Source organism: Vigna umbellata, chromosome 11 (assembly GCF_029865625.1).
Source record: "Vigna umbellata cultivar VRB3 chromosome 11, Vumbellata_1.0, whole genome shotgun sequence".
Classification (NCBI taxonomy): Eukaryota; Viridiplantae; Streptophyta; class Magnoliopsida; order Fabales; family Fabaceae; genus Vigna; species Vigna umbellata.
Genome location: NC_142175.1, coordinates 23,955,749 through 23,977,967, shown reverse-complemented (window position 1 = coordinate 23,977,967; position 22,219 = coordinate 23,955,749). Strand labels below are relative to the sequence as shown.

General features: G+C 34.1%; 1 protein-coding gene and 2 long non-coding RNA genes across 4 annotated transcripts; 1 reads left to right on the top strand and 2 right to left on the bottom strand.

Annotated features, from left to right (window-relative positions):
• Positions 1-2,153: 2,153 nt before the first annotated feature.
• On the top strand, positions 2,154-7,415 carry LOC124838773 (transcription factor EGL1-like). 2 transcript variants are annotated; one of them, XM_047314458.2, is made up of 8 exons: positions 2,154-2,532; positions 3,140-3,400; positions 3,566-3,662; positions 5,062-5,076; positions 5,343-5,399; positions 5,510-6,388; positions 6,480-6,923; positions 7,074-7,415. In XM_047314458.2, exons 1-8 carry the CDS (start codon positions 2,405-2,407, stop codon positions 7,143-7,145), a joined length of 1,953 nt encoding a protein of 650 aa, XP_047170414.1. In that variant the 5' UTR covers positions 2,154-2,404; the 3' UTR covers positions 7,146-7,415. The 2 variants fall into 2 exon arrangements, with proteins under 2 accessions (XP_047170414.1, XP_047170413.1); XM_047314457.2 differs by having other exon boundaries at positions 3,563-3,662.
• A 3,962-nt stretch (positions 7,416-11,377) lies between these two features.
• Positions 11,378-13,451, bottom strand: LOC148191234 (uncharacterized). Its single transcript, XR_015782910.1, has 3 exons — positions 13,409-13,451; positions 13,212-13,301; positions 11,378-11,440 (listed from the first exon to the last, which is right to left on the bottom strand). It is a non-coding gene; the product is annotated as an uncharacterized LOC148191234 (long non-coding RNA).
• A 5,442-nt stretch (positions 13,452-18,893) lies between these two features.
• Positions 18,894-20,967, bottom strand: LOC148191233 (uncharacterized). The gene is made up of 3 exons (XR_015782912.1): positions 20,925-20,967; positions 20,728-20,817; positions 18,894-18,956 (listed from the first exon to the last, which is right to left on the bottom strand). It is a non-coding gene; the product is annotated as an uncharacterized LOC148191233 (long non-coding RNA).
• Positions 20,968-22,219: the final 1,252 nt, after the last annotated feature.

Below are 22,219 nucleotides of genomic sequence, written 5' to 3'. Positions count from 1 at the left end.
ATCATACAAGTACCAATTCACAATCATTCACATCAACCATTCAACAATAATCCAATTTTACACATCAAATCACGACTATTACTAAATAATCATCTAAAAAATCACTTATTAGCTTAAAAATTAGTCTCACAACATGATCAAACATAAATTCATACTTATTAGCACAAAATAAAGCAAATATTAGTTTTTCTTACCTTATAGAGGATCCAACTATTGTACACGAATTAAGACGACTCAACCAGCTAAAAGAACTCTATCTTCACCTAAAAGTCACAAAAACATAATCAGGATATACCGTTAGAATTATTGATAAGTAAAAATTCTTATACAAGACTCAAACTTTACAGGCAAACAGAGGGAGCTAGCATGCAAGGAAAATAAAACTGATCAAAGAAAAGAATAGAAACTAACTTATTTTTTTTAGAGAAACTGATTGGATGAAATTCTAGACCTTACTACGGTAATTATCAAAAAGATAACTCAAAAATTAGAAAACTTAAAGACAAGAAATTTGTTTTTAGAAAGATAATAAGTATTTTAGAGAATGAGACATGTTTATAAAATTTTATTTATATTATCAAATTATTTTAACATTAAAATAATTTAATCTTATTAATTTAAAATATTTATCAACTATGATATTTTACTTTCTAGGTTCTTATAAATAATATTTAATATATTTTTTTTTAAGTTAGTAGAATTATGAAGTTATAAGAAAATAAAAATTATATTTTACAAGAAATGTTAGTAGAAATATGCACTGACATAGACGATTTATTTATCTAGTAAGAAATCAAAGTTCAACTAACGATCTTGCATGACTTTAGAATAAAGATTAAAAAAACAAAGTAGGTGCCAAAAAAAAATCGAATTCTAATAAATTTTTGCAATAATGTAATGCGCTATTACAATTATACATTGCAAATTTAATCCTCCGAAAACTAATTTCTCGACTTTAATAAAATATAATTGTATTATGATAAATAATGTTATACTTTGAAATGAGTTTACGGTGGATCAAAACTCATAATTTATCGAAGATTCTTATACATGAGTTTATAATAGATGTAGATGTGTTACTTTATGTTTTCGCTGAGATGGGACGAGAATGTTTTTTGGTATTTCTGTCTTGGACAAAAGTGCATTTTCGGTGTATTCTTATTGAACGATTGGTTGGAGGAGGTGAATTGTAAAATACACTCTAACGCTCAAGTCAAAATTTTTATCTGGAGCTCTAAAGTAATTTAATTATGGAAAAAGTATTAATTACCTTAAAATTAAATCTTTATTTATAGAGTTTACAATAATCTGATAATTAATTTACCTCTTAATGATCATTAATATCAACCTTAACTAATCATTATAGTGATTACTGTATTGCTTATGCTTTAACTCTGTCCAACTGGTGTCGTGACCAAACGATTATAAAGTTATTTTACGTCGGTCCATTCGACTTAATGCACAATCATGTCTGACCAGGCGGGTCTAACCCGTTACACTTTGGTTTTATAAAATTAAACTAAACTTAAGATCTATTCATATTATAATTTTTTAAAACTTATTTTAGAAAAAGTTGTTATTTATTAAAGGTTATTGTTCTGTTATATTAAAAAATAAATAAAATGTGATTTTTTAAAAGTTACTATGGTTCATAGTGTAAATTTTTAATACTAATAGTACGTACAGTTAAACTCTCATCTTAATTTTTGAAGTTCTGATAAGATATAATTTGTTTAAAAATAAATTTAATTCCATTGAAATGTGATAATAAATCAATTTTGACATAAAAATTTAAAATTTAAGAAAAATTAAAAAAATTAAGATATTCATAACATATATTTTAAAATAAATAATATAAGTATAAATTTAAATTCAAAGTAGACAAATTATGGATTTGTTTATTTTAATACTTTTTATTTAAGTTATGATTTCCAACTCATTAAAAATTACTAATACAAATTTACGTAATAAAAAATAATTAAAACAGACATTTTTTAAATAGGTTTGGCTATCTGAAGAATTAATGTTTTAACTTTTAACTAAAAAAAGCACCTAACTTCACCAGATATACACAGTAACAATGATTGAGAAACAATATATATAAAGTCCATTGCAGATAAGTTCAGCAAAAAGAAATTTATGTTATCTCCATGAAAATAAAAAGCTGTATTTTTAATGCAGCAGAATGAGGACATGAAACTTTGAAAATTAAATTAATATTTGATTTGTGGGGAGAAAAGGGATGAACACCCTCTCTCACCAAAACTAACCATTATACTGTGAGCAGGGTTGAAACCAAAGAACAAAAACGTGTGTTCTCTTTTGTGAGCAAAAGAAGAAAGTGATTATAACACTTAGTGGAAGTGATAGTCCTGCATTTTGATGACATTTCAGAGGAACTACAATGGCCAACAAGGGAAGTCCAAAGCATGAGAAGATGCAGAAAAACCTTTGCACACAACTTGCTGTTGCAGTGAGAAGCATTCAGTGGAGTTATGGGATCTTCTGGGCACCTTCAACCACTGAAGAAAGGTACAAACACACACATCTTTGCTGTTTTTTCTTTTCTTTTCTTTTGTTTTGTCAGTAGTTGCTATGTTGCTATCAACATGTCTCTTTTCTGCAAGCTTAACTTCCTCTTGGTAAGTCTTGAATCTCAACTTTTGATTGGTGAAAAAACTGACATGGAAGCGTGCAAGAGAAAGATGTGAATGATACGAAGGTTTAGTCAAAAAGTTCACTTCACTTCACTTCATCACCTTGGACAAAGAGGGTGTGGTGTGGATGAACTGACACAAGTTTTTTCCAGTTTTGTATGTTGTTTGAGTCTAAATTCAGTGTATGTAACTGAGTTAAGAGCTTTAAACGGAAAAACTTTAGTTACTACTAATAGAGAGTAGAGTCTATCAAACATCATTAACTTGTTTCAGTTTAACCAAACATCTTGTCTTCAAATTTTATCTATATATACAGCTACATTAAGTATTTGGAGGAAAAACAAAGAAAACTTAGTATCTATGATGTTTTTATCTGATTCAAACATGACTGTCTTCTGTGAAGATACTAGCTAAAATCAAAACATAGGTCACTTGACATTGCTACTTCTTAACTTAACTTAACTTGTGTTAATGTGTGAAAGGGTGCTGGAATGGAGAGAAGGGTACTATAATGGAGATATTAAGACAAGAAAAACTGTTCAAGCCATGGAATTGGAAATGAAGGCTGATAAAATAGGTCTGCAGAGGAGTGAGCAACTGAAGGAACTATACAAGTTTCTTCTTGCAGGTGAAGCTGATCCACAAACCAAAAGGCCTTCTGCTGCATTAGCTCCAGAGGATCTCTCAGATTTGGAGTGGTATTACTTGGTTTGCATGTCCTTTGTTTTCGGTCACAATCAAAGGTACCATTGTACCATACCCTATAACACTTAGTTGCTTCATTAGTACAAACTCTTCTAAGGAACTTCTTTGTTCAACCCTTCTGCTTCAATTTTTGTGCCTTTTTTTTCTTTGGATCTGGTTTTGTCTGTCTCACCATGGAACATTTTCCTTTCCTTGTCAAGTAGTTTGCCTGGAAAAGCTCTGGAAATTGGTGACACAATCTGGTTATGCGATGCTCAACATGCAGATAGTAAAATTTTCTCTCGTTCTTTGCTAGCAAAGGTTGGATTTTACTTCTGAATTTGATTCATTCTACACAGAAACTTACTGTTCTGAATATGTATTTTAATTACTGGTTAAAGTTTACTAAAACTTTAAAAAAGTCATTGGATTTATCTATCATTCAGTGATTCTTTTAATTAAAAAGAAAAAAACTGAGTCTGGTAATAAGAGTTTGCAACTTTGCATAACTTTTCTTTTTGCTTTTGCTGATGACTCTCCTGCCATAGGATGATGAGCATAACTAAAATTCTGAATTGATTTTGTGAGTGGATACACTGTACTGAAAGTGGTGCATGTTGGGCCTTTTTGTGTGTCATCTGAAATCATTTCATCCAAATTCATGAGAGTGCCACTGTATCATGTATTTTTACTTTATATATTGAATTTATTAAATTTTAAAGTAATTAAAGGATTAAATTTCATGCAGAATATTAAAGAAAGTGCAGAGGATCTTTTTCTGTAGTGTATACCAGCAGAACAGGATTCTTCAATCACAGAATAAAATCTTAGCCATCCAAAATAAAAGTTTGCATAAAAGTTTTAGGGCAGTGGATTGTCACTGCAAGACCCTGCAGTTGCTTTATGACACTGGAACCCTGACCACATGTGCAATTGGTCCTTATCATAGCTGTATTTGAACACCCATTTGCCTCTATTTTTTTTATCCTTTAAAAATCCAGCATGCATATTTGGGTCCCATTTTAATCAACTAGCTCCCTAAAAATATTTGCAAATTATAAAATTAATTTAAAGTAAAATGATTTACATTTAATGTTTTAACTCAGCAAGTTCACATAAAATCAGTATTAATTTTAATGTGTTACATTCAAATGATTTTTTTTTGTTATTTCCTTTGTTTTGGTTACAATCAAAGTAATTCCAAACACTAATGTGGACAAATATGACACAGAAGTTTCGTTGGAAGAAAGTGAATTAATACAGTCCCCACATCGGAAGGAGATAATACGCGAAAATATACATAAAAAACTGCCTTAATAAAAAAAATGAATAATTTAATTTAATTTTCTATAAATTTTTATTTGATTTTAAATATTATTTAATTTTCATTTTTTTTTTGTTTTTATTGAATCTTAGTTCTACATATTCATTTAAAATGTCGTAAAAATAATCGAATTAATTAAAGCTAACAAAATTAAGAATTTGATAAAATTATAGATTTTTCTTAAACAGGAAAACAATTATCTTTATTTTAAGATAAATTATAGATTAAAAAAAACAAAGGGCACACATAAATCATTTTATTAATGCATGGTATCATATATATCATATATATACATAGCTTAATACTTTATTTTGTAGAGTAATAGAGAGAATACTCATTTTTCTTTATCTTCAATAACTTTTTCATGTGGACATTGACATCAATTGCTGTATCCAGAGTGCGTCAATTCAGGTATGACATTCTCTTTTGTGATTCAACTTTTTTTCTTTATCTGAAGACTGTATTTTTTTATCTTCTCTGGTTGTAATATGCAAACAGAGTTGAAATATATTTGTAATTTGTAGAAGATCTGCAATGTTTTACCGAAAACTAAGTTGTCTTGAATGCAAATACTATGTAACTTGGAACCAAGTTAAGTAAAATGTTACAATGTTATAATCTTATGTCACTGAAACATAGATATTAACGTTCTTGTTTTTTAAACCTGTTTTCCACAGACCGTGGTGTGTTTTCCATATCAGAAAGGCGTTATTGAGATAGGTTCAACTGAACTGGTGAGATTTGTGTTTTATACGAAGATTCATTATCATTTCAATGTTGAATCTATATGAGGTAGCACTTACTTGTGATGTTTGTAAACATCGTTACTGTTAATTTTTCGTAGGTTATCGAGGACCCTAATCTCATCCAACATGTGAAGGCTTGCTTCTTAGAAATCTCAAAGCCTACATGTTCTGATAAATCTTCCTCTGTGCTTGATAAGCCTCATGATGACAAATATCCAACATGTACCAAGGGTGACCACAGGGTGTTTGATGCAATGGCTCTGGCGAATCCATGTTCCCTTGACAAGAAAATCAAATTTGATAATCATGATCCTGTCAATGGATTAGAAGGTGATAACAATGAAGATTCTAACATGGATTTTCCTGATGGTTGTGAGCACCATTACCCTATGGAATCCATGATTGATGGTATGCATGGTGTGCCCTCTCAAGTTCATTTTGTGAATGATGCCTTAGTCATTGGTGCTCCTGATTCCCTGAGTTCTTGTGACTGCATGTCTGAAGCTTCTGAGAACCAAGGCAAGGATTCCAAGAATGAAGGCCAAACTCAACTTTTGGAACTTCAAGATTGCTATAAACCAAAAAGAGGCTTCTTGGATGCTGGAGCTGATGAAGACTTGTGCTACATCAGAACACTTTGTGCTATTTTGGGGAACTCGTCAACATTTAAGGCAAACCCTTATGCCGGTAACTCAAACTGCAAATCTAGTTTTGCAAAATGGAAGAAAGGTAGAGTTTCTGAAAGGAAGAGGTCAAAGTTTCACCAAAGCATGTTAAAGAAGACTTTGTTTAAGGTCCCCTTTATGCACAGAAGTTACTTTTCCCGCAAGTCACAGAAAGAGAGTGACAGAATGGAATGGACTAGTAAATTGGAAAATGCTGGTGATGATTTCATGGGAAAAACATTAACTGATAAGAAAAGAGAAGTTAAAAACTTCCAGGTTCTCAAATCCTTTGCTCCATCTTCTATAAGTGAGGTATTTGCTTGTCATCTGCTAAAACTAATGTTACCATAGGATAGTGAATACTATGTCTCAATGAGGTCACTTTGTGAATATTGTCATGCAGGAGGAGAAGATTTCAATTCTTGGTGACACAATTAAGTACTTGAAAAGGCTTGAGACTAGAGTGGAAGAGCTAGAATCTTACATGGAAGTTGCAGATGCTGAAGCAAGAACCAGGAGAAAATGCCCTGATGTTCTAGAACAGATGTCTGATAACTATGGCACCAGAAAGATTTGCATGGGAGTGAAACCTTGGATGAACAAGAGGAAGGCCAGTGGTTTTGATGAAATGGACACAGAACTAGAAAGACTTGTTTGTGAAGAAGCAAAGGCATTGGATGTGAAAGTGAAGGTAAAGGAGCAGGAGGTTCTGATTGAGATGAAATGTCCTTACAGGGAATACATACTCTATGATATCATGGATACCATTAACAACCTACATTTAGATGCTCACACAGTTGAATCATCAACAAGTGATGGTGTTCTCTCATTGACACTTAAATCTAAGGTTTGTAATGCTCACTTTTTCATCAGTGTTTATGATTCAAAAATTTGTTCAATAACACAGCTTGAAAGGAAAAGAGAAGAGTAAGTTATTTTTGAGTACTTTTTTAACCATTACACCAGTTTGAACACTTTCAGAACTTTTCTTTTCCAGTTTCGAGGAGCAGCAACAGCACCACTGAGGATGATCAAAGAAGCACTCTGGAAAGCATATGGAAATGTTTGATATGCCTGTTTGGATTTCTGATGATGGTGTTAGTAACAGTAAATACTTGTATGATTAAACAACGTTGTAACTGTAGAACATTTATTTGCTTGCTAACAGAATATGTTTGTCCTGTGGTATGAACCTTGATTTTTGTTTTTGTGCTTAAAAATACTGATTTCTTGTTACCATATTGTAATTTAACTTTCTGTGATTTTTGAATCACTTCAACCACTCTGGTGGCATATACATTTGCATGATTTTGTTAATGCAATCTTTCAGTTTTATCGAGATGGTGCTTCAAAATCTTTCTATAGATTTCAGTTCCATCCTTGTGATATGTTTTCCTATGGACTATGTGTATTACATAAATATTATTTTATAATAATAATAATAAAAAATAAACAAAGTTATCGTTTATTGCTTACTCATTGAGATTTATTACTTTATAGTTCTTAGTCGTGGCATCAAGTTTTTTATTTATGATATCTTGCTCAATTCCAGGGTGCAATATTTAACTATCTAAAATAGATATTATTTGGTGTGCAAATTATGGTTTTATAATTTTTGTGAAATTTCTTAATCATTGATGATGACAACCTAAATCAGCCAATTTGTGCAATTTTCTTAATGGGAAGAATTGGTGTGTTTTATTGATAATTAATTTCTGTTAAAAATTGAATATATATATATATATATATACATTTTTCTATTTGAAACCTAAGAATCTATTTACATTTTTTTGAATAAAATGTACTTAGATCTATAAAAAAAATTGGCTCTATCCCGCCCGATGGCAACTAGACAGATCAAATTGCAAAAAAAAGAAGAAATTACCTAAAAATTATCGTATTGATTTAGCTTAGTTCATTGAATTAAATAAATTATATCAAACTTATACATTTTTAATTGAATGTCATCACATTAATTTTTTAAAATTAGCATAAATTTAAACAATAAATAAATTAAGTTGATCTTATCGACCAATAATAAGTTATGAAAAATATGATTCAGGAAAGATTGAGTTATATTAGATAAGTGTATTTGACCTCTTAATTAACATTTAAGTGCCTTAAAATAGGGTTTTTATTTCCTGCACTCCCTCAATTTCTTTATGCACCCCAAATTTTTAAAATGACATTTATCTTATTGAAAAGTGATTTCCCAATTATATGTTTGGAAAATTTCCGAAACAAACTTTTGGAATAAAATTTCAGAAACAAAATTTCTGAAACAGAATTTTAGGTACAGAATTTCCGAAAAGCATGAAATATATTTTGAAATAGAATTTTCAGAATAAAAAATTTCCAAAATGCAAATAATATTTTTCATGATAAATTTTCCTTAATACTCCTGCATAAAATATATTTCAGAAAAAACTTTACGAAAAACATGGAACAAGTTATGAAAAAAAATTGAAAAAAGACGTTGTTGCATTTTCTTTTCTTGTTTATCTGAGCGTTCACCCTCTTTCCTTCTTCCCTTACAACTACGACAACAGAAGTTACAGCATTAATAATGGTGAAAGATGTTTGGGATTTTTTTATATTGTTATGGAGTTGCAATTAGTAAACGCGGAGATGCAAGAAGTAATAGCCTTAAAATGGTTGTGACGGCCGAATTTTCAACTTATGATACCGAAATTAATTATTGTCACAAACACAAAAAATATCCAAATTAAACTTCTCATTATATCTGGGTCTAATTTGTTTTACTTCTATTATACTAACATAATATATATATATATATATATAATATGATATGATTTTATCAAAATATTAAGTGTGCTTAAATAAGTAAGAGAGTTAAAATGTTTATCAATATAATGAATAAAATATAATGAATAAGAGTGATCATTAAATAAATATTCATACTACTACTGTTTATAGGATCAACATATATTTAAAATAATATTTCCATCAAATATATAATAACAAAGTTTTAAAAATTAATAATAATAATCATAATATCAAACTATCATACTATCATATTAATTATTATAAGTGGATATTGTCCCAAACATAGTTTAGATGCTATAAAATGAAAAAATTCAATAAACCTTGTTAAATTGTGATTTTTAATATGTTTATTAGACTAGATGAATAATATATTTATTTATTTGACTATATTTTGTTTTTAAGTCTCATCCTTTATATACTTTATATATTTAATGTAGAACTGTCAAAATAGATCACAACCTGTGGGCTAATCCGGCTCACCACAGGTTTGAGTCGGGTTGGGTTTGAAAAAATTGTAATTTTTTTTATGTGGGTCAGATTTCAGTCCAGCTCATTTAAACCCGGATCATGCGGGTTGAACCCATGGTGCGTCTGGTTGGCCCACCAACCCACATACCTAATTTTATTTTATTAAAATTTAATTTTAATTTTATAAAAAATATTTATTATTTTGTTTTTGCTTGAAAAAATTATTTAAGTTCCTTATTTTCAAAATTAATTAAACATCCGTGTTGGGAGTGAAATTTGTTTAGATTTGAATTATAAAAAGTTTATAATTTATTTTTAAAAAAATTGTAATTAAGTGAACCCGTGAGCCGACCGGTTTATCCACCAACCCGTAGTGGGTCAGACCGAGTTCGAATTCTTCTGACTCACTAATAAATAAGTCGGGTTGGGTTGACAGTTACCAACCCGTGGTGGGCCGAATGACCCGTTTTTGACAGCTCTAATTTTATGAATCCTTTTACAATAACCATATGATATTATTTTATTTTCTCAACCGCAAAAACAATATACTTAATGATGGCGTATCTCAAGAAGGACCAAGCTTTTGGGAAGCACATTGATCAATCATAAACTCGCATATAAGATTTTTATGAATTATGAATGTGTTGACTATTAATTAATTATGTATTTTATTTGTACAAACAAACTTTTTTTCATATACTTATTTTTTATTTATAAACGTTGTTCACTAGTGCTTTAAAAATTTGTATTCAACTACATATGTTCAAAAGATAAGTGAAATCTAATAATTTTTTATTAACAACTAAATTCAAATCAAACAATTCTAGTTGAACTTATTTGTTTAGAATTGCGTAAGGACCAACTGCCAAAACAATGAATTAATAATCATTGTGATCACACTTGCGATCAAAATTAAAGAAAGAATTGTTGAAAAAGAAGGAAATAAAATATTTTGTTTAATCATAATTAATATAGTGTGATGGAGAAGAAAGAGAATGAGATTAGTATAAAACATTATTGTATGATGATGAAGGAGAGTGTCGTGAAGCATGTGATTTTGTTAATTAGTAGTTAATGACTATACAAATCAAGATTAATGCGTCTTAGTCTTATAAGCATCCCATAATGCACTATGAACATGATAACCATTATAAAGACTTTACTTTTACATAATTAAGGTGATTTCAAAACTGAGAAGAGAATGAAAAAACGTATGTTGTTTTTTTGTTAAAGACACTTTTCTTATTTATAATATTTTAAAAATAATTTAATATATTTTGAAGTCTCGAGTAGAAATAAAATTAACTTTGAAAATATAAATAAATATAAACTTTACTTTATATACTAATTTGTGAAATTGAATTAAGCTTAAAGTTCACTTGTACATAAAATAAGATCATTGAAATATAGATGTATACATATATATCTTGGTGTGAGAGGATCACTTGGAAGTTCTACATCAATAATTTTATAGATTTGAGTTAGGTTTAAAGTTAATTTTTTTTATACTTATTTAAAAAAATTTGTATGTAAGTTAATTTTAGTTTATAAAAATATGTTTTAATATTTGAAGATAAAAAATTATGAATAAATCACCATCTTTCATTTATGAAAATACAATGTTATTACATTACAGTAATGTACATTTTAAAAAAGATTTTAAAGTGTAATTTATATATTAAGTCACAACAATGTACGGCTTAAAGTGATAGTATTAATTATGAAGTGCTGTGTAACATCCCAATAAATAGTAATCACCATTAATCAGAACTAATCACATTTACAGTAAATACAGTACAGTCTTAATATATACAGTAGCTGCTCAAAAAGAAAACAGCACGCACAAGCAATTTACATCAACTGCTCACACATATTAAAACTGAATATGCAGCACTTAACAGTATTCCGAATTCAAAATAAATACAGAAACCAGTTCTGATTTACTATTCTGCATAACTATATACAGAAATGTCAAAATACAGTACAGAAAAGTGACTAAAGCTACTACAGAAACGCGCCTCTACTTCTCAGCTTTAACTTCAACTTCCACAAGGTTGACATCCTCCAAATTTTCTTCTTCCAGCATGGTTTCAAGGGATGCATCACCATCTGCTCACATCCACAACGGATGATCATTGCATTGACAAGACGGACATACAGAAACAGTAGACAACACAAGGAAAAGTTGCAAGGGTAAGCTTAGGTAATTTAATTCAATACAATCATCATAATTTAACATATAACATCAGTCATACAGTTCATACAACATTAAACACATATCCACGCATACAGTAACTCATTCATATTCTCATAATTAAAGACTGTCCGGACTGTATGAAGCCATGTATCTACAGGCGTTCTTGCACCCGGGTGATGTAGTAACTGGGATGCCCTCAACAGCTGCCACCCGAGGTTAACCCTATCAGTCCAAAGTACTCAGTAGGACTAGGGTCTCCTGCCATTCCCACGCATGACCTACTCCCCTCTACTTGAGGATGAGCACTCACGGAATATCAGGATGAACAGCCATCAGCAGCTTTACCATGGTCATACTACACTACTTCTCATATTCACATCATGGAGACGTTCCTCCTTGGAACGCTCATTCACAATCCAAATCTTATAATTCCATTCAAATCACCATTTGTACATATTCAAAATTTCTCTTATTCAGATTTGCATTCTGTATTCCACTCTCTTAATTTAAATACAAGTTACTCTTTAATAGATCACAACGACTGTATTACAGTGCACTGTAGCCTCGTTTCTGAACAAAAGAAACGAATCTGTATCCATTTACGTGAGTTAAGAACACTTAAGAATTTATTTGAGATTGAATCAAGAAGATCTGAATAATACTTAGAATAATTCTAAGTATAATACTGGAGATTGAATAAAAAGGATAATTATAATTTAGATATATTTCAATAGATAACCAGAATATGAAAGAAATTCAGATATGAACACTGTCATTAAAAAAAAACCGAACGTTAAATAAGAATTTGAACGAACACCATATACGTTCGCTCACGAATCCAGGATAGGACGAGCGTTCAGTTATAAAACCGAACACTACTTAGGACGAACGCCAGTCAATGACCGAGCACCAAATAGAACTAACGCGCATGGAAATGAACGCGCATGGGAACGAACGTTCAGTGTCAGACCGAACGCTAACTAGAACGAACGCTCAATCTAAGATCGAGAGTTCCTTTGGGCGAACGCTCAATATAATACTAAGCGCCACTTATGACGAACGCTGGTGGACAAAACCGAGCGTACTAATACCCTTCAATTTAATTTTTAAATGGTTGGACACGCTAAGTTGAGCCGAACGCTCAAACTTAACTCTGCACACAAATAACGCTCGTTCTCGATCTCAATCCTCTCCAAATGAAAGAATTCTTACTCTAAGTTATTGTCCAGTGAAACCGAACGGTATAAGACCGTTCGATGACGAGCGTACACCATCAATCAGAGAAGACCAGACTTTCCAGATTTTAAAACACGAGAATTTCACAGTTTTACATATGATTCATAACTTAGAATTTATCTTTAACATAACTCTCATACATTCCAAAATTCCTATTATCAATCCATAAATACAGAGTCTTCCATCTTCCAGTTTCAAACATATTATATCAACATACAGTTCAAATCAAAATCATTCCAAATTATGCAGAATCAATCACATTACAACTCATACATTTCATTCACTGCATAATTTCATACAACATTCCTGATATACATCCATTTCAATTCTGCTTCATCACGCATATTCAAAATTTGCATAATGCATACATTTCAGACATCCATCACAATTCATTACTGTCATACAGATCAAACATATATTAAATTAAATTACTAAAGCTTCCCTTACCTGGTCTAACACTGCACTTCCAAATGCTTAGAATTTATCTCGACCACTCACGGCTTCCTATCCAGAATTCACTCAACCACTTCCACTTATCTAATACACCAAAATCATTAACAGATCAGACTTCTAACTTACACATGCAACCCAAAAATCTTGGTTTGCATGAACTAAAACAGACAAGTGCAGGGACGAGAACTTACCAGTTCAGTTCTCAGTTTGGTTCGGATCAGAATAACGCTCACGGTGCAGTGAAGGCGTCTACGGTCTCTGAAATTAGATCAGAGGAGTTGATAGTAAGGTATTTTAGAGAGAAGATGAAAGAGTGCAGAGAAAATGCAGAGAAGAGGGAAGATCAGAATTCGTGAGGAAGAAGAAGATTGCATGAAAGGAAGAGAAGAGTTTTCAGAGAAATTATTTTCTCTCCCTCGTCAAACGGTTGAGCAGTTACTCACTGCCACCTGGTTTCCACTACAGCTTTTAGAAGCTTCCAAAGTGACATATGGCATTCAGTGCATGCAGAGAGAAAGAGAGTGGAATTTTTGACGTGGCAAGGTGAATTAAAACAGTGATCAGAGAATAGATTAGTGTTTATTAATTTATCAGGTTCTCACATTCCCACTAACTACAAAAATTTTCGTCCTCGAAAATTCTAAAGCTTACCAGGGAATAGGTGAGGGTACAATTCTCTCACAGCCTCTTCAACCTCCCATGTTGAGTCACCAGTCTTTGCATTCCACACCACTTTCACAAGACGAACCTCCTTCCCTTTGTAAAGTCTGGTGCGGCTGTCTTCAATGCAGACTGGTTGCATCTCCAGTGTTCTATCTGGCCGAAGTTGGATATCTTCTAACTCCAATACGTGTGATGAATCCGCTATATATTTGCGGAGTTGAGAGACATGAAAGACTGGATGAAGGTTGGACAGTTGAGGTGGTAACGCCAGTTCATACGCCACTGCTCCAATCCTCTTCAGAATTTGATAAGGTCCAACATACTTAGGAGAAAGCTTCTTTGGACGAAGTATTCTTCCCACACCAGTGATTGGATTCAACCTCAGAAACACGTGATCTCCAGCAGCAAATTCTAAGGGTCTTCTTCTTTTATCAGCATACGATTTCTGCCTGCTTTGGGAAGTCTTCAAACGCTCTTGGATCAGTTTCACTTTCTCTGTTGTTTGTTGGATTAATTCTGGTCCAGTGACTGCAGTTTCACCTTCTTGGAACCAACACAAAGGAGTTCTACACTTTCTTCCATAAAGAGCTTCAAACGGTGCCATTCCTATGCTTGCTTGATAACTGTTATTATACGTGAATTCCACAAGCGGCAGAACCTCATCCCATACTCCCATATGATCTATAACGCAGGTCCTCAACAAGTCTTCAAGAGTTTGGATGGTTCGTTCAGATTGGCCATCCGTCTGAGGGTGATATGCAGAACTCATTTGAAGTTTGCTTCCCAATTCTCCTTGCAATGACTGCCAAAAACGAGATGTGAATCTCGTGTCTCTATCTGATATAATGCTTGAGGGAACTCCATGCAACCGAACAATCTCTTTGACGTACAGCTTGGCCAAATTTGTCATGGACATCCTTAAATTAACAGCCAGGAAATGGGCGCTCTTAGTCAATCTATCCACAATTACCCAAATTGAATCATGGTTTCGGACTGTACGTGGCAGATGAGTCACGAAATCCATAGAGATGCTATCCCACTTCCATTCTGGAATTTCCAATGGCTGCAGCAATCCTCCCGGTCTTTGATGTTCAGCTTTGGCTCTTTGACAAGTTAAGCAAGAGGACACAAAACGTGCAATGTCACTCTTCATACCAGGCCACCAGAATGACAAACGAAGGTCCTGATACATCTTAGTCATGCCAGGGTGCATGCTAAGACGGCTGTGATGTGCTTCCTCCAATATGATTTTCTTCAGTTCGCCATCATTAGGGACACACGTCCTTCCCCGGTAACGCAACATACCGTCTGTTCCTGCATTGAAATCCTTATCTTTATTCAAACCGAGCTCGCCCAATATCTTCACCAGCTCTTCATCCTCACGTTGTTTCTTCCAGATTCGGTCAAATACATCACTGGAAATTCTGAGATTACAGCATCTGATAACGTCCGTTCCCAAGTCAAACTGCAATCTTAGATCTCTAAAGCTTTCCACCAAATTCATCTCCTTCACCATCATTGCAGAGACCCTTACAGCTTTCCTACTCAATGCATCAGCCACCACATTTGCTTTTCCAGGATGATACAACAGTTCGAATTCATAATCCTTCAAGAATTCAAGCCACCTCCTTTGCCTCATATTCAATTCCTTTTGATCAAAGAGGTACTTGAGACTCTTGTGATCACTAAACACTTGAAACGTTGCACCATACAAATAATGTCTCCAGATTTTTAAAGCAAACACGACTGCTGCCAGCTCCAAGTCGTGTGTGGGGTAATTCTTTTCATGGATTTTCAGCTGCCTGGAAGCATAAGCCACTGCCCTCCTCTCCTGCATCAGTACACAGCCCAAACCTTGATATGATGCATCACAATACACTTCAAAAGGCTTGGCTATATCTGGAATGACCAACACAGGAGCGCTTGTTAATTTCTTCTTTAATTCCTGGAAGCTCTCCTCACATTTATCTGTCCAAGCAAACGGCTGGTCCTTCCTGGTGAGGTAAGTCAGAGGGGCTACTATCTTGGAAAATCCTTCAATAAATCTCCTATAATAGCCCGCGAGTCCCACAAAGCTTCTAACTTCCGTGACTGAACGTGGACTCTCCCAATCCAGCACTGCCTTCACCTTGGCTGGATCCACTGCAATACCACCAGCAGAAACAACGTGCCCCAAGAATTGGATCTCATTCATCCAAAATTCACACTTTGAACGTTTGGCATACAACTCTTTCTCCCTCAACACGCTCAAGACGATCCTCAAATGCTCTTCATGTTCGTCAAAGCTCTTGGAGTAAATGAGGATGTCATCAATAAATACCACAACAAACTTATCCAGGTACGGTCTAAAAATTCTGTTCATATAATCCATGAAGATTGCAGGTGCGTTTGTCACTCCAAAGGGCATCACCACATACTCATAATGGCCATAACGAGACCGAAATGCAGTCTTCTGAATGTCCTCCTCTTTCACTCTAATTTGATGATAGCCCGAACGTAAATCAATCTTAGAAAATACACAGGCACCATGCAACTGGTCCAGCAGGTCATCAATCCTTGGAAGAGGATACTTGTTCTTGATGGTTAGCTTATTAAGTTGTCTATAATCAATGCATAGCCGTGAGCTGCCATCCTTCTTCTTTACCAACAATACAGGCGCTCCCCAAGGAGAAGCACTTGGACGGATGAACCTCTTGTCCATTAATTCTTCAATTTGCTTCTTGAGTTCCACTAATTCAGCTGGTGCCATTCTGTAAGGTTGGACCGAGATGGGTGCAGCAGTGGTTACCAGATCGATTGTGAATTCTACCTCACGAATAGGAGGTAGACCAGGGACTTCATCCGGAAAAACATCTGGAAACTCATTTACTACTGTTCGTCCTCTGCTGCCATCATTGTTGGACGAACTCTCTACCCCATTATCTTCATACGTCATTATCAGAAAACAGCTTGCTCCCTCCATGATATCCTCCTTCAATTGACCGAGAGTGAGAGACAATTCTTCTTCTTCTTCATTGGGAAAAACCAACTCCTTCTTCCCGCAATCAATGAGGATCCGATTGGTAGCCAACCAATCCATCCCCAAAATTACTTCTAAATCTTGCAGGGGTAAACAAATAAGATTGACCTTATATCTACGCCCCTCAACTTCTATAGGACATCTTACACAAACTGTAGATGTCTTAATCCCACCAGCTGCTGGGGTTGACACCACCAGATCAAACTGTAATTCACTCTCTTTTATTCCCAGTTTCTCAACACACGCCTTCGAGATGAAGGAATGAGTTGCCCCCGAGTCATACAGTACACAGCAAGGCTTTCCATATAACATGCAAGTGCTGGTGATGAGTGTACCTGAACTAGCAGCTTCAGCACCAGTAATAGCATAAACTCTTCCTGTGGCTTGTGCACGTCCACCTCTCCCTTGTTGCGTTCTTCCTGCATTTGGCGGCCTCATTGCCGCACGTCCTCCCATATTGCACTCGTTCTCCAAATGTCCATTCTGCCGGCAACGAGTACAATATTTTCCTCCTGACAATTGTGGACAAGCCCACCGAAAATGCGGTCCTCCACACTGATAACAAGTTAAGTTTCTCGGCTGTCCAGATTGGCCTACAGTGACCACGGCTTGGGATCCACTTGCATGAGATGGCTGATTTGGACGAGAGTAAGGTAGTCTCCTTTGAACAGAACCTCCCCTGGACACTATTGGTCCTCTATTCACTTGTTGTTGCTTCTTATGCTTCTCCGCCTCTGCCATGTTCTTCTCCAACACCTTTGCCCTCTCAACCATGGCAGGAAAAGTTCGTATGCACAAGCTGGAAATCATAACCTTCAAATCACTTCTTAGACCGTTCTCGAATTTCCTGCACTGCCACTCTTCACTGGTGGCCATTGTATTGAACCGAACAAGGTGCTTGAACTTGTTGGTATACTCAGAAACGGACATACTGCCTTGAACGAGCTGTAAAAATTCAACCTCTTTGGCAAAACGTACGCTGTCAGGGAAGTATTCTTCATAAAACTTGTTTCTGAAAACTTCCCAAGTAATAGGTTGTTGAGCATCCGTTAGAATGGCCCTAGCACTCGCCCACCAGTGGCTCGCCTCTCCTGTCAACAAGTATTCAGTGTATGCCAAACGGTTCTCATCCGGACACCTCTTGGCATTGAAAATTCTCTCCATATCCCTTAGCCATTGGTCCGCCTCATCAGGAAGACATTTGCCACTGAACTTGGCAGGATGGTGCTGCAAGAAGCTTTCCAAACTCCATTCTGCATGGGGTGCAGCATTAGAGGAGGAGGCTCCTGGTGTGCTTCGGCCAGCTGCCAAGATGTCCATTAGTTGTCTTTGCGTTGCTTCTGAGTGAACACGAGAAGCCTCCATACTTTGCATTGCTTCCTGGTTTTGCCTCATCAAGGCAGCGTTCTGCTCAACCAAAGTTGTGTTTTGTTGTTGAAGCCTGTCTATGACTGCCTCCAACACACGGGCACTAATTGGTGCATCAGATTCATTCGGCTGAGGTGGGGGAGGAAGTCTAGGAGCCATTCGTTTTCTGGATCAGAGAAAACGTAAGTTAGCTATGTTCAAGAGTTAAAAATTAATAACTCATCAAACACATATCAAGCACACAACGAAAAGCACAGTGCACTCATACCCTATATGTCCTTAAAAGAACAAAACTGCTCTGATACCAATAAATGTAACATCCCAATAAATAGTAATCACCATTAATCAGAACTAATCACATTTACAGTAAATACAGTACAGTCTTAATATATACAGTAGCTGCTCAAAAAGAAAACAGCACGCACAGCAATTTACATCAACTGCTCACACATATTAAAACTGAATATGCAGCACTTAACAGTATTCCGAATTCAAAATAAATACAGAAACCAGTTCTGATTTACTATTCTGCATAACTATATACAGAAATGTCAAAATACAGTACAGAAAAGTGACTAAAGCTACTACAGAAACGCGCCTCTACTTCTCAGCTTTAACTTCAACTTCCACAAGGTTGACATCCTCCAAATTTTCTTCTTCCAGCATGGTTTCAAGGGATGCATCACCATCTGCTCACATCCACAACGGATGATCATTGCATTGACAAGACGGACATACAGAAACAGTAGACAACACAAGGAAAAGTTGCAAGGGTAAGCTTAGGTAATTTAATTCAATACAATCATCATAATTTAACATATAACATCAGTCATACAGTTCATACAACATTAAACACATATCCACGCATACAGTAACTCATTCATATTCTCATAATTAAAGACTGTCCGGACTGTATGAAGCCATGTATCTACAGGCGTTCTTGCACCCGGGTGATGTAGTAACTGGGATGCCCTCAACAGCTGCCACCCGAGGTTAACCCTATCAGTCCAAAGTACTCAGTAGGACTAGGGTCTCCTGCCATTCCCACGCATGACCTACTCCCCTCTACTTGAGGATGAGCACTCACGGAATATCAGGATGAACAGCCATCAGCAGCTTTACCATGGTCATACTACACTACTTCTCATATTCACATCATGGAGACGTTCCTCCTTGGAACGCTCATTCACAATCCAAATCTTATAATTCCATTCAAATCACCATTTGTACATATTCAAAATTTCTCTTATTCAGATTTGCATTCTGTATTCCACTCTCTTAATTTAAATACAAGTTACTCTTTAATAGATCACAACGACTGTATTACAGTGCACTGTAGCCTCGTTTCTGAACAAAAGAAACGAATCTGTATCCATTTACGTGAGTTAAGAACACTTAAGAATTTATTTGAGATTGAATCAAGAAGATCTGAATAATACTTAGAATAATTCTAAGTATAATACTGGAGATTGAATAAAAAGGATAATTATAATTTAGATATATTTCAATAGATAACCAGAATATGAAAGAAATTCAGATATGAACACTGTCATTAAAAAAAAACCGAACGTTAAATAAGAATTTGAACGAACACCATATACGTTCGCTCACGAATCCAGGATAGGACGAGCGTTCAGTTATAAAACCGAACACTACTTAGGACGAACGCCAGTCAATGACCGAGCACCAAATAGAACTAACGCGCATGGAAATGAACGCGCATGGGAACGAACGTTCAGTGTCAGACCGAACGCTAACTAGAACGAACGCTCAATCTAAGATCGAGAGTTCCTTTGGGCGAACGCTCAATATAATACTAAGCGCCACTTATGACGAACGCTGGTGGACAAAACCGAGCGTACTAATACCCTTCAATTTAATTTTTAAATGGTTGGACACGCTAAGTTGAGCCGAACGCTCAAACTTAACTCTGCACACAAATAACGCTCGTTCTCGATCTCAATCCTCTCCAAATGAAAGAATTCTTACTCTAAGTTATTGTCCAGTGAAACCGAACGGTATAAGACCGTTCGATGACGAGCGTACACCATCAATCAGAGAAGACCAGACTTTCCAGATTTTAAAACACGAGAATTTCACAGTTTTACATATGATTCATAACTTAGAATTTATCTTTAACATAACTCTCATACATTCCAAAATTCCTATTATCAATCCATAAATACAGAGTCTTCCATCTTCCAGTTTCAAACATATTATATCAACATACAGTTCAAATCAAAATCATTCCAAATTATGCAGAATCAATCACATTACAACTCATACATTTCATTCACTGCATAATTTCATACAACATTCCTGATATACATCCATTTCAATTCTGCTTCATCACGCATATTCAAAATTTGCATAATGCATACATTTCAGACATCCATCACAATTCATTACTGTCATACAGATCAAACATATATTAAATTAAATTACTAAAGCTTCCCTTACCTGGTCTAACACTGCACTTCCAAATGCTTAGAATTTATCTCGACCACTCACGGCTTCCTATCCAGAATTCACTCAACCACTTCCACTTATCTAATACACCAAAATCATTAACAGATCAGACTTCTAACTTACACATGCAACCCAAAAATCTTGGTTTGCATGAACTAAAACAGACAAGTGCAGGGACGAGAACTTACCAGTTCAGTTCTCAGTTTGGTTCGGATCAGAATAACGCTCACGGTGCAGTGAAGGCGTCTACGGTCTCTGAAATTAGATCAGAGGAGTTGATAGTAAGGTATTTTAGAGAGAAGATGAAAGAGTGCAGAGAAAATGCAGAGAAGAGGGAAGATCAGAATTCGTGAGGAAGAAGAAGATTGCATGAAAGGAAGAGAAGAGTTTTCAGAGAAATTATTTTCTCTCCCTCGTCAAACGGTTGAGCAGTTACTCACTGCCACCTGGTTTCCACTACAGCTTTTAGAAGCTTCCAAAGTGACATATGGCATTCAGTGCATGCAGAGAGAAAGAGAGTGGAATTTTTGACGTGGCAAGGTGAATTAAAACAGTGATCAGAGAATAGATTAGTGTTTATTAATTTATCAGGTTCTCACATGCTGTAACAGTAAAACAAACTAAATTAATAAATTGTTAAATTTAGAGATTTATAGTAAACTACTGAAAATTTTAGAAACTATTTTAGAATGTTTCTGGAATTAATGTAACAAATATATATATTTTTGGAGGCCAAGATGATGGTTTATGATTACCTGATCCCTTCTTATTTTTCTCAAAATTGTTATATCATTAAGTGGTATAATATCAATTTGTTTTTTTATATAAAGAATACTATTAGTTAAATTAATCTGTTTTTAGAAACAGTTTTACACTGTCTCACCCATTACCCCTTAATAAAAATTTGTTTTTCACAATATCTAAGTTTTTATATTTGAATTATATAATGAATACTTTTATCCTTAAGATGCATGATGTGACATCATTATCTTTATCGATAGAATTTGTTTTATGAAAGATCTAGTTTGACACATGGATTTAGTTACTTTATTAAACAAATTGTTTTATGAAGTGATTTAACACATCCAATAATAATTATAAAGTAACGATAAGATAACACATTTTTATATTAATTTAATAAAAATTATAAAATAATGATAAGATAATATACTTTTATATTAATTTGACAAATATTACAAAAGATAAAATGATCGTATAAAAATAAATTTGTATATTTTTTTAAAAAAGAAAAGAAAAGAAAAGAAAATAAATAATATTAAATAAATGTAAAGAATTTGTATGTGTTAAAGAATTATTTCTGATAATTATATAGTCATTAAGTATGATATCACAATGCAGTTTAAATATTTCTTTTTAGAAAAGTCTTTTAAAAAGTTTAAATATTTATTTTTTCTTTTATTTTTCGAAATATCTTTCGAAAATAAAAACTGACAAAATTCTAAAACAAAAAATATTTTAGATA

Excerpts from the sequence above, each read along its gene's own strand:
- LOC124838773 (XM_047314457.2), top strand. The coding sequence starts at position 2,405 with ATGGCCAACAAGGGAAGTCCAAAGCATGAGAAGATGCAGAAAAACCTT. Across the intron at positions 2,533-3,139 it reads CCTTCAACCACTGAAGAAAG|GGTGCTGGAATGGAGAGAAG; the intron begins GTACAAACACAC and ends AATGTGTGAAAG. Across the intron at positions 6,389-6,479 it reads CTCCATCTTCTATAAGTGAG|GAGGAGAAGATTTCAATTCT; the intron begins GTATTTGCTTGT and ends ATTGTCATGCAG.